General features: G+C 38.7%; 1 protein-coding gene across 5 annotated transcripts in view; it reads left to right on the top strand.

Moving 5' to 3' along the window:
- POGZ (pogo transposable element derived with ZNF domain) overlaps positions 1-12,759 on the top strand; it is a 48,513-nt gene that overhangs the window by 20,907 nt on the left and 14,847 nt on the right. For 2 of the 5 annotated variants that reach the window (XM_059079748.2, XM_059079765.2), the window contains 6 exons: positions 5,640-5,815; positions 6,747-6,855; positions 8,092-8,382; positions 8,490-8,681; positions 11,391-11,497; positions 12,192-12,529. In XM_059079748.2, the coding sequence (XP_058935731.1) occupies positions 5,640-5,815; positions 6,747-6,855; positions 8,092-8,382; positions 8,490-8,681; positions 11,391-11,497; positions 12,192-12,529 (1,213 nt within the window). Of the gene's footprint in view, positions 1-5,639; positions 5,816-6,746; positions 6,856-8,091; positions 8,383-8,462; positions 8,682-11,390; positions 11,498-12,191; positions 12,530-12,759 lie in introns of all 5 variants that reach the window. The other 3 variants (XM_059079757.2, XM_059079739.2, XM_067036071.1) reach the window with 2 other exon arrangements.

Below are 12,759 nucleotides of genomic sequence, written 5' to 3'. Positions count from 1 at the left end.
TCCCAGCAGTCCAAGGCCCATGATGAGCATCTAATGACACACTGATGTGACTTACTCTCTTTGAATGGACCCTTGATTCCTGTGGCCTGTGTACAAAAGTTTTTTGAAATATGAAAATGGATTTTATTTACTTTAGAAAGCTCTAGTATTCAAACTAAAATGTTAACCTGTGTTCATGGTTTTAAAAAAGGGGGGGTATAGACTGGTAATCACGTAATACGTAGCCAGTTACGTATGTCTTGTGTGTTCATCCAAAAATTCTTTCATGCTGGGAGTTCCCGGTGGTCCAGTGGTTAGGACTCTGTGCTTTCACTGCCGAGGGCCCGTGTTCAATCCCTGGTAAGATCCTATAGGCCATGCAGTACGGCCAAAAAAAAAAAAAAAAAAAAAAAAGGCTCAAAACTTTTTTTATGTGTGTGACTTTCTAAAATCAGATACTCTTGAAGTGCCAGAGTTATTCATTATAGCCCAGAATTGGAAACAACCTAAGATGTTGAATGAATAAGCAAAATGTGGGACTTCTCTGGTGGTGCAGTAGTTAAGAATCTGCCTGCCAATGCAGGGGACACGGGTTCGATCTTTGGTCCGGGAAGATCCCACATGCCGTGGAGCAACTAAGCCCGTACACCACAACTACTGAACCTGTGATCTAGAGCCCGAGAGCCACAATTACTGAGCCCAAGTGCCAGAACTACTGAAGCCCGCGTGCCCAGAACCTGTGCTCCGCAACAAGAGAAGCCACCGCAATGAGAAACCCGTGCACCGCAACGAAGAGTAGGCCCCGCTCGCCGCAACTAAAGAAAGCCCGGGCGCAGCAACGAAGACCCAACGCAGCCAAAAATAGATAGATAGATAGATATCAAAAAGGCCACATATATGACCCCATTATTATGAAATACCCATAATAGACAAATCTGTAGATACAGAAAGTTAGATTGTTGGTTGCCAGGGCTGGGGGGAGGAGAATGGGGAATAACTGCTAATGGGTATAAGGTTTCTTTTTGAGGTGATGAAAATGTTCTGGAATTAAATAGTGGTGATGATTGCACAAACCTTGTGAATATACTAAGAGCCTCTAAATTGTACACTTTAAATGGGTGATAAAATATGTATGGTATGTGAATTATATCTCAGTAGGGCTTTTTTCTTTAACAAAGTGTTAGGAATAAAATTTTAGAACATTTTTACTATTATTTTTGCTGTTCTTCAGAATCCACCACTCAGCATTTAGAAATTATTCCTATAGTTCTGACTGATCATATGTTTGCATTGGAAAGGAACATTATTAAGTGAAATGAACCACTGCTTAATTCTGAGCTGTGAATGATATGAATTTAATGTTATAAATTTTTTATTGTAATTATGATTTTCAATTCCTGTTTGGCCCATTTCAACTCCATTTAGCCCTCTTATCTCTGGGGTTTTAAGGCTGTGTAAGTGAACTTAAAAGAATGGAGAAAAAAATCAAGACCTTCAGATTTGTAAAACAAACAGAACATGTTGTGAGAGAAGCTGCTGAATCTGCTGTTATTTAATCAGTTTATGGCTGTGGTACCTAGTTTATTTGAGAGCAAACTTACAGGTAGGGGATTGGTCAGATAATTCTTTTAAAGGCTTTTTTAAGTCTCAGGGTTCTAACTGCCTCTTTCATTCTCTGGAAATAGAACTTCGTAAGACCTTTGAATTGTCAGAATTTCTTTTAGGAAAGACTTAATAAGAATGCAGAAATCATTAAAAACAACTCATTTGTTAGAATTGGAATTATTATAATTCATTAGAATTATTAGAATGAATTTATAGAATACATTAAATAAATATTTACTCCGTGTGACTTTAATTTACCCAGAGTGACTTGCTGTATGCTGGTTTTTGCTTTCAATTGAATTGTAAACCTAGTCTAGGCTTAGAAACCTACTTTTTTGTTTGCACTTTATTTTTGGAAAGGTCCTAACAGTCCACCAAAATTCAAACATGACCCTGATGTCAGAGAGAATATTTGCAGAAAATGCTTGTGTTAACATTCTTTATAGTAGTAGAGTATGTGTAGATTTCATGGGAACAAGGCCTGTCTTTTGAGACTTGCTAATGCTGGTTGATTTCACATAAATGCAAAAAATTTTCCATCGTTCCCTTCCTATATTTAGTTGAGATGTTGAGTCAGTGATCATTTTAAGAATTCTTAGGCTTAGATAAATAACAGATAATTTATTTTCTTTTACCCTAGCAGTTAAAATAGTGAATAGAAAATACGTGTTTTTGCTTAGTCAGTATTTTTCAACCATAAATTGCAAAGGAGTAAAAAAGAGATGGATGGGGAACCTATAGATTAAAAGAGATTGAAGAGGTATGTCATCAGTTATACTTTATGAACCCTTTTGTAACATAATTCAAATAAAAAAATGTAATTGTCAATTTGAATTCTAACTGGGTATTTGATATTAAAGAATTATTCATTCATTCATTCATTTATTGCCACACAGTGCGGCATGTGGGATCTTAGTTCCCCCACCAGGGATGGAACCCGTGCCCCCTGCAGTGGAAGTGCAAAGTCCTAACCACTGGACTGCCAAGGAAACTCCCAAGAATTGTTGTATATATTTAACTTTATTGAGGTATAATTGACAAATAAAATTGTAAGATATTTAATGTGTACATTGTGGTGATTTGGTATATGTATGCATTGTGCAAGGATTCCCACTATCTGGTTAATTAACACATCCATCACCTCACATATTTATCCTTTTTTGGGGGTAGGGATAGGGGGTAGTGAGAACATTTAAGTTCTGTTCTCTCAGCAAACTTCAATTATATCATACAGTATTATCCACTATCGTTACAGAATTATTATAATATTTTTAGGAGTGATAATGGTATTGATATTTCCTCTTTTTTAAAGTCCTTATCTTTTAGAGATATATACTGAAATATTTATAGATGAAATGATATGATCTGAAGCTTGTATCAACATAATATGGGAGCTGGTAAGAGAAAGGGAAGTATAGATGAAACAAGATTGACCTTAAGTTGATAATTATTGAAGCTGTTATAGGTACATAGAGATTTATTATAGTGTTCTATTTTTATATGTATTTGAACATCTCCATAATAAAATATTTGAGTTAAAAATATATAGAGAGAGAGAGTCAATAAATTGCCAGTATAATTAGCATAGCTAGAATTTGGAATTTTTTGTCTGTCAACATCTATAGTTACTAGTCTGCTGGCAGTAACTATGAGGGTCTAGTCCACTGATGGACTCTCAGTTTTTGGGAGAACGTGGGGCAATCCAAGGTTGGCCCATTAATAGCCACCTGTGTACCCACTTTGGTGGTCTAGCCCTTTAGCTAACTAGTGACACCATTTGTCAGGTGGAACTTAAAGCTTCAGAGGAGTCCATCCCATTCTGGTGATTTGAGGTAAAAAGTTGCAGTATTTTGCTTGAATCTTTGATTTAGGTATTGGGTTGGCCAAAAAGTTCCTTTGGTTTTAAAATAAAAATAAAAGACACATTTTTCATTTTCACCAAGAACTTTATGGAACAACGTATTCACCGTTTTGTTCTACTACCTTCTGCCATTATTCAGGCAACTTCATAATGCCATCTTCCCAGAACTTTTTATCTTTTTAAGCAAAGAACTGTTCCAGATGCCTTTTACAGTCTTCCAGTGAATTGAAATTTTTTCCATTAAGAGAATTTTGTAAAGACTGAAATAAATGGAAATCCGAAGGTGCAATGTCTGGTGAATACAGTGGATGAATCACAACTCCGCAGCCAAGCTGTAACAGTTTTTGCCTGGTCATCAAAGAAACATGTGGTCTTGTGTTATCCTAATGGAAGATCATGCATTTTCTGTTGACTAATTCTGGACACCTTTTGTCGAGTGCTGCTTTCAGTTGGTCTAGTTGGGAGCAGTACTTGTTGGAATTAATCGTTTGGATTTCCAGAAGGAGCTCATAACAGAGGACTCCCTTCCAATCCCACCATATATACAACATCACCTTCTTGGGATGAATACCGGCCTTTGCTGTGGTTGGTGCTGGTTCATTTTGCTTGCCCCACGATCTCTTCCGTTCCACATTATTGTACAGTATCCACTTTTCATCGCCCATCACAATTTTTCCGTTTTAAAAACAATATTTTTGTTGCATTTAAGTAGAGAATCGCATGCAGAAATAAGGTCAAGAATGTTTTTTTTGCCTAACTTATGTGGAACCCAAACATCAAAGCGATTAACATAACCAAGCTGGTGCAAGTGATTTTCAGTGCTTGATTTAGATATTTTGAGTATGTCGGCTGTCTCCCGCATGGTATAACGTTGATTGTTCTCAGCTAATGTCTGGCTTTGATCGCCGTCAACTTCAACTGCGGGCTACCCAGCCGTGGAGCATCGTCCACTGAGAAATCTCCAGCATGAAACTTCGTGAACCACTTTTTGACACGTTTGATCATTTGGCACCTTCTCCATACACTGCACAAATCTTTTTTTGCATATCAGCATTTTTACCTTTCTTGAAATAATAAAGCATAATATTGCCAAAATGTAAATTTTTTTCTTCCATCTTCAGTATTAAAATGGTTACACAAAAAGTCAACGATCTTGATAAGTTTTTTTTAAATGCATGCTGATATGACAGCTGTCACAATACAATGTAACAAAATTGTTTTGAATGAAGTTAAAGACAACTAAGTGCTACTAGAGCCACTTACAGAAAAAAAAACGTGCTTTTTGGCAAACACAATGTTTTGGCTCTCTGAAATAGAAACAGAAATAGAATTTCTGTTTTGGAGTATTTTTTGTAAATCAGGAAACTTAGTATAAATCAATTTTTAGCCAGTTGTACCAAATACAGGACTTAAAAACCTTACAAAATTACTTTTAACACATATGAAAAAGAATTTAAAATATTTCAAAAAAATTAGCCAGTTTTTTAATATTTATGATATTTGTTACTATTTATTAATGAATGAATCTTCTTAAGTCATATCAGTTTTACTTGGTGTTTATTAGTTTTGGCCAGGTCTTTTATCAGTTCTGATGACATAAAGAAGGTAGCCTGTCAGTCTCTGTGTTCCCATACCTATAAAAGACAATGGATGTTTAGAGAATCTGTTGCATTTCTGAGATTTGACGCGCTAGGAAGAGATCCCATTTTTTAGATTCTGTGTACTTGCTGAATTAATGTTTGTAGATGAATATTCCTCTTTTAAAAGATAAGGTGGATTAGCTAACAACAAATTACATGCTGATAAAATAGGTTTTTACCTAGTTAAAATATGGGGAAGGAACTTATATGTTACTTTGTTTTGCTGATTTGGTATGGGGAGATTATTTGTGGTCACTTAAATCATCAAAGTGATAGCCACGTAGAAGTCTTACTGTGTGTGTTAAGACATCCCTAGTTAAGATATGTGGGGGAGATTTTAGTGAACTTTCCCTTCCTATGTATTTTTCTGTTAGTTGTAGCTTTGGGTGAAGCTTAAATATTTAGTAAGTTTGGTGACATTAAACCTCAGGTGAGTGACAGTCTTGGATATCTTGATATATGGGGACACCATTTCTTATCTAAGACCATTGTGTTGCTTATAATGGTGGGTTTGTTTTCTCTTAATTGTTTTTTTTTTTTCCTCTTCCCTTTAGCTGGCAATTCTTTGGTCCAACAAGGTGGACAGCCGCTCATCCTAACCCAGAATCCAACCCCAGGTCTGGGTACAATGGTTACTCAACCAGTATTGAGGCCTGTCCAGGTCATGCAGAATGCCAATCATGTGACTAGTTCCCCTGTGGCCTCACAACCAATATTCATCACTACACAGGTAAGTAGGACTCTGAATTCTACTGAATTCAGACAAGGTAGAGGAGAGAAAGACTATGGGAACCTTTGAAGGCTCTGACTTAAGAGTCTTTAGCATCCTTAGAAATGGTTCTAAATCCTGTCTTTTGATTTGGCTTTCTCATTTGCTAGTTTTTAATTTGATGCTGACTTTAGTAGAAAGCCCAACATAGCATACAGCTGGATAATCTCCTCTTTATACCCCTGGAGGGCTATTAAGTAATTTGATTGAGGTCTAGGCAGGAAAGAGTGGGAAGCTTGCATTAGGAAGCCTTAACACTTGGTCCTCAAGTGTTATCACCCTTTTGCTTGCGCTGTTTTTCTCAAAATGGGGTGAGTTAGTTGACTTATGGAAATATACATGCAAGATTGGTGAAGTGCCGGGAGATCTGAAGAGAAGGAAGATGACTTATTTGATATAAATGTGAATTGGAGTTGAAAGCCTAACGCTGGTATGGAATGTAAAGGCAAATGCTTTTTTCTGCCTTGTCTAACAAATTTCCCAGAGGTGTATGGCCTTTGAAGTGGACTTTGGGCACAGTTTCTTACAATTGTTTGTATGTTGAATCACTCCAATGAATACTGTTAGTGTCATTTTTTTGCATTCTATGCCTTTAGCAATTGAGGGGCCAGTTTGTGGATGAGTTTTTTTAAACTGAGGTTCTCTTAAAACCAGAAGTAGGTTTTCATTTTTGTTCATATGTACCAAAGCTCATTCTCCAGTTTTAATAATTGCCACTCAAAAGTTTGCCAGAAGTCCAAAATTTCTCCATCTCAGTCATTTAAAAGCTCTAGTTCTAGAGAGAGAATCATTAGGTAAGGGTGTGGGCATTTTTTTGGATATAGGTCTTAATGCAGTCTCTGCTAGTGTTAGCTGATCTCCATGTTAAAGATCATTTTGCTTTTTAATGCAGGGATTTCCTGTAAGAAATGTCCGGCCTGTACAAAATGCAATGAATCAGGTTGGGATTGTGCTGAACGTACAGCAAGGCCAAACAGTTAGACCAATTACACTAGTCCCAGGTAAGGAAAAATGTCTACCCGTTTGGAATAAACTAGCATCCAGAAGACTTGTTTTTGTTGTCTCAAAATACTCAAGGTCATTTTAAAAGTGTACTTAAGGGAAATCTAAAACTACAAAAATCATATTGATTTAAGCCCCATTTTAAAAAAACTCTCTAACCTTCGGCCAGGGTGGTGGATTTATTTTTCTTTTTAACTTTTTACCACCCTTCACAAGGCAGTAAAACAGGGTTTATATAGTTATTTTTCTGTTTCTGCTGTTTTATTCAGCTATTAAGTTTGTTATCCTGAAGAACTGTTATTAATGCACACTCCCAAATTCTGTATTCCTTATAAGACTACTCACTTACATGGTGGGATTATAAACGTATTTTGCTTTACTTTTATAACATAGATTTGGAATATAAATTAAACAAATGGCATATCCTTTGAGGATAAATATTGCCAATGACTAGTTTTTTTTTTTAAGAAACCAAATTGAAAGATAATTATTAAAAATCTTGTAATTTTCCCCCAGTTCTATATTTAGTGTCTATAAGTTTACTACAATTCAGGCCAAAAATGAGTATCTTCATTTAGTTGTAGTAAAGGTATCTCTGTAGCTTGTCTTCCTAAGTTTTTGTTGTTGTTCTCAGAGCCCATAGGGGTTTTTGGCCTTCAGTCTCATGAGCTTATCCTAACTAGTTCTGATATTTCTTAAATGTTTGTCAGTGAAATTGTCTATAGTTGAGCCAGGAGACTCACCTTTGGGACATCCTAGTAGAATGGCATAGTCTGTCTTCTATTTGAGATTGTATAAGAGAATGAAAGACTCCTTTAGTATTCTGAGAAAGATCACTTTTTTCAGAACCAGCTCTGCCCTTTGGCCTATATATACCCATACTGCTTCCCACTCTATACCTATTATTCTCTTCCAATAATAAAGGTCAAGCTACTCATGATTGTATTCTTGGAATAGAAAAGGCAGTGTGGTAAGGTGTTTTGGGAGGAGGTGATGGGACTCTTCTTTCACTTTAATGTTTTCAGGGCTGATTACTGAGGCTAACTTGTTTTATCAGTTTGTGATACCTGTTGTCTTAGACATTAGAATCTATGCTACTCTTGGGAACCTGACTGTCACCAATCAGTTTGGGGAGATAATCTTTTCCTATTCCAGTATTTCCAGTAAAGACATGGGGAATGTATTATAGGTGAGCTCGTTGACCAAGATTTGGTATTTTTGTCTCTCTTTTGAAGCCCCAGGTACCCAGTTTGTTAAGCCGACAGTTGGAGTCCCACAAGTGTTCTCTCAGATGACTCCTGTGAGGCCAGGCTCCACAATGCCTGTGCGGCCCACCACCAACACCTTCACCACCGTCATCCCAGCCACTCTCACCATTCGAAGCACCGTCCCACAGTCCCAGTCCCAGCAGACCAAGTCCACTCCCAGCACTTCTACCACTCCCACTGCCACACAGCCGACCTCACTGGGGCACCTTGCTGTTCAGCCTCCAGGCCAATCCAACCAGACTCAGAATCCCAAACTAGGTGAGGCTTGGGAAGAGAAGATGGCAGAGCTGGGATGAGTGGTGGGTGGAGAACAGATGATTATCACATGGCCAACAAAGCTCCCTCCTTCCCCTCTCCACCTGCAGTGAGCATTGCCAGCTTTGTCACTGTGAAGCGACCTGGGGTTACAGGTGAAAATAGCAATGAAGTGGCCAAACTGGTGAATACCCTTAACACCATCCCTTCCCTGGGCCAGAGTCCTGGGCCAGTGGTGGTATCCAACAACAGCTCTGCGCATGGCTCCCAGAGAACCAGCGGGCCTGAGTCTTCAATGAAAGGTACGATAACCAGAAAGACTCTGGGCAGCCAGCCATTCAAAAACATTAATAAAGTATTTGTTGTATCAGAACTCTATACTATGAAATAGAGAAATAAGGTATAGTTGCTACAGTCTGTTCTCACAGAAACTTTAGTGTAGTAAAGAGGATTGCCACTTGTGAAAAGTGTAACTGAATCAGCCAGAAGGAATTTTGTGTTAATTGTTCTTTGGAGATTAGTAAAATGGATTGGTTGATCAGAGATCAGTGGGATAATCAAAAGATAGTTCATGGAGGAGGTGGATTTCTGAACAAGATTTTATTTATTTATTTTAAAATTTATTTATTTTTGGCCTCATTGGGTCTTCATGGCTACACTCGGGCTTTCACTAGCTGTGGCAAGCGGGGGCTACTCTTCATTGCGGTGCACAGGCTTCTCATTGCAGTGGTTTCTCTTGTTGCGGAGCACGGGCTCTAGGCGCACGGGCTTCGGTAGTTTTGGCTTGCGGGCTCTAGAGCGCACGCTCAGTAGTTGTGGCACACAGGCTTAGTAGCTCCGCGGCATGTGGAATATTCCCAGACCAGGGCTCGAACCCATGTCCCCTGCATTGGCAGGCAGATTCTTAACCACTGCACCACCAAGGGAGTCCCTGAACAAGATTTTAAAGTTGAGATTTGGTAGAGAGGTTTTCAGATGTAGAAGGATATGACCATAAGGATTTTCAATGGTCTGGAGCAGGGCTTGACAGACTTTTTCTGTAAAGGACCAGATAGTAAATATAGGTTTTATGTACAATATAGTCTCTGTCACAACTACTGTGCCATTGTGGTACAAAAGCAGCCACAGACAATATGTAAATAATTGAGCTTGACTGTACTCCACGAAAACTATTTATGGATTCTGAATTTTGAATTTAATTTTCATGTGTCAGAAGATCATTTCTTTTGCTTTTATTTCAACGCTTTAAAAATGTGAAAACCTTTAACAAATGGTGTTGAGAAAACTGGATATCCCCATGCAAAAAAAAATGAAGTTGGACCCTTTACCATATACCATATTACAGAAACTAACTCAATGAATTAAAGACCTAAACAAAAGAACTAAAACCATAAAACTCTTAGAAGAAAGCATAGGGGAAAAGCTTTATGATACTGGGTTTGGCAGTGCTTTCTTGCATATGATACCAAAAGCATAAGCAGCAAAAGAAAAAAATAGATAAATGGGACTACATCAAAATTTAAAACTTTAGGGCATCAAAGGGTTAGCGTTAGGGAGAGTGAAAAGGCAACCCACTAAATGGGAGAAAATACCTTTAAATCATATATCTGATAAGGGCTTAATATCCAGAATATATAAAGAACTTCTACAGCTCAACCAACAACAAAAGAACAAACAATCCAGTTAAAAAATGGGCCAAGGAGCTGAATAGAGATTTCTCAAGATACACAGATGGCCATTAAACACCCAAAAAGATGCTAAACATCACTCACTAATCATTATGGAAATGCACATCAAAATTACAATAAGATACCCCTTCACACCCATTAGGATAGCTCTTATCCAAAAAACAGAAAATAATAAGTGTTGGTGAGGATGCAGAGAAATTGGAACCCTCGTACATTGCTGGTGGGAATGTAAAATGGGGTGATGGTCCCTCAGAAAATGAGACATGAAATTACCATGTGTTCCAGCATTCCACTTTGGAGTATATACCCAGAAGAATTGAAAACAGGGACCCAAACAGGTATTTGTACCCCCATTTTCACAGCAACATTTTTCACAATAGCCTAAAGGTGGAAGTATCCCAGGTGTCCATCAGCTAATGAATGGATAAACAAAATATGGTATATGCATGCAATGGTATATTGTTCAGCCTTAAAAAGGAAAGAAATTCTGACACATGCTACAACACTGATTAACCTTGAGGACATTATGCTAAGTGAAATAAGCCAGATACAAGAGGACAGATACTGTATGAATCCACTTATATGAGGTACCTAGAGTAGTCAGACTCACAGAGACGAGAGAGAATGGTGGTTGCTAGGGTCTAGGAGGAGGGGGCAATGGGGAATTATTTAATGGGTGTAGAGTTTCAAGTTTTGCAAGATGAAAAGAGTTTTGGAGATTGCTTGCACAAAAATGGGAATGTTCTTAACAACACTTTAAAATGGTTAAGAGGAAACTATGTTAAGTATCTATTACCACAATTAAAGAAAAATCTTGGATTGATTTAATTTTTTTTTTTTTTTTGCGGTATGCGGGCCTTTCACTGTTGTGGCCTCTCCCGCTGCGGAACACAGGCTCCAGACGCGCAGGCTCAGTGGCCATGGCTCACGGGCCCAGCCACTCCGCAGCATGTGGGATCTTCCTGGATCGGGGCACGAACCCATGTCCCCTGCATCGGCAGGCAGACTCGCAACCACTGCGCCACTAGGGAAGCCCGAAAAATCTTATATAACCACCACCACAACAAAAAAGTAAAAGCCGTTTTTATTTCATGAGCCAAACAGAAACTGGCAGCTGGCTGGATTTGGTCTACTAGCTGTGATTTGCTGATCCCTGGCCTACAGTTAGCAGAATGGTAGAGGGGGAATGTACCTCATAGCAGTTTCTCATGCTTGCTTACCAACCTTGATATACCCCTCAGGAAGTGTTTAACCTTCTTCCAAAAGGCCAGTAGTCTTTTTCCAGTGTCATCTTATTAATCTTATTGATGTTCTCACTTCCAGTGACCTCTTCCATCCCAGTGTTTGACCTCCAGGATGGTGGACGGAAGATATGTCCACGGTGTAATGCTCAATTCCGTGTTACTGAAGCTTTGAGAGGTCACATGTGTGTAAGTGATATCACCTGTGATGGAGATTCAGCTTAAATGGCTACCACCCACTGTATGCCTCCTGTAGTGTAGTGTTGGGAGCTTGTGAAGAAAGGACTCTGAAATGACTTGGAAGCTTTTTAAAGGGTTACTCTCTTTTGGCCTGTTTTAGAATGAACTCAGAAATGTGATAGGATATATTTAAAGACCCTCAAATAGATCAGAACATATGTGACCTTAATTCCTTATTTCATAGATTTTGAACTTCACAGGAGGACAGGCCAAGTTGGCTTCAGTCCATTTTCTATTTATTGTGTCATTGGATGAATCAGGAGCTATTAACCAATTGCTAATTCTAGTCTTTTCATTTTTTGGTATTAGCACAGATGCAAAGGTTGGGACTTCTTCCTACCAGGGAGCTCAGAGCCAGGTTATGCTAGTGAGTGGTTAAAGGATCTAAGACAGGAAGAAGTACAAAGTATGGTGTTTGGAGTGGCATATGGCTGTAAATATACACACACACTGACAGACACACACACACACAAACACACACACAAAAGAGTGAAACCTGGAAGCATTTTAGAAAACTGCAGGGTGAAAGCTGGATGAGAACACCTAGAACCACACTTACCGAGGAATGTTAGTGAAGTTGAGGAGTTAGCACATCTCAGCCCCCAGGAGAACCAGGATGATCAGATGTCTTCTTTCTTTGTAGTACTGTTGCCCAGAAATGGTTGAATACCAGAAGAAAGGAAAGTCTCTGGATTCAGAACCCAGTGTCCCATCAGCAGCAAAGCCCCCATCCCCTGAGAAAACAACTCCTGTTGCTTCCACTCCCTCTTCTACACCTATTCCTGCTCTGTCACCACCTACCAAAGTACCAGAGCCAAATGAGAATGTGGGTGATGCCGTCCAAACCAAGCTCATTATGCTAGTAGATGACTTCTACTATGGACGGGATGGTGGCAAAGTAGCCCAGCTCACAAACTTCCCTAAGGTCGCCACATCTTTCCGATGCCCACATTGTACCAAAAGACTAAAAAACAACATTCGGTGAGTGTTGAAGAGCCTTGGAGCTCACCTTGGACAAATGAAGTCTGAAAGCTTCTTACATGTTTAAGTCTTTCTGTTTGGAGAATGGCCCTAATTATTATCCTTTCTTGTTAAGGATTATCATTAAATCAATAACTAGTACTATAGAAGGAGATATTTTAGTAATAATTAAAAGATAACTTTGGGTAGAGTGAGACCAGTGCATCTCCTTCCCCAGAAAAGTTTCAAGA

This window comes from Kogia breviceps, chromosome 1 (genome assembly GCF_026419965.1).
Source record: "Kogia breviceps isolate mKogBre1 chromosome 1, mKogBre1 haplotype 1, whole genome shotgun sequence".
Classification (NCBI taxonomy): domain Eukaryota; kingdom Metazoa; phylum Chordata; class Mammalia; order Artiodactyla; family Physeteridae; genus Kogia; species Kogia breviceps.
This window is presented reverse-complemented; position numbering and strand designations above follow the sequence as displayed.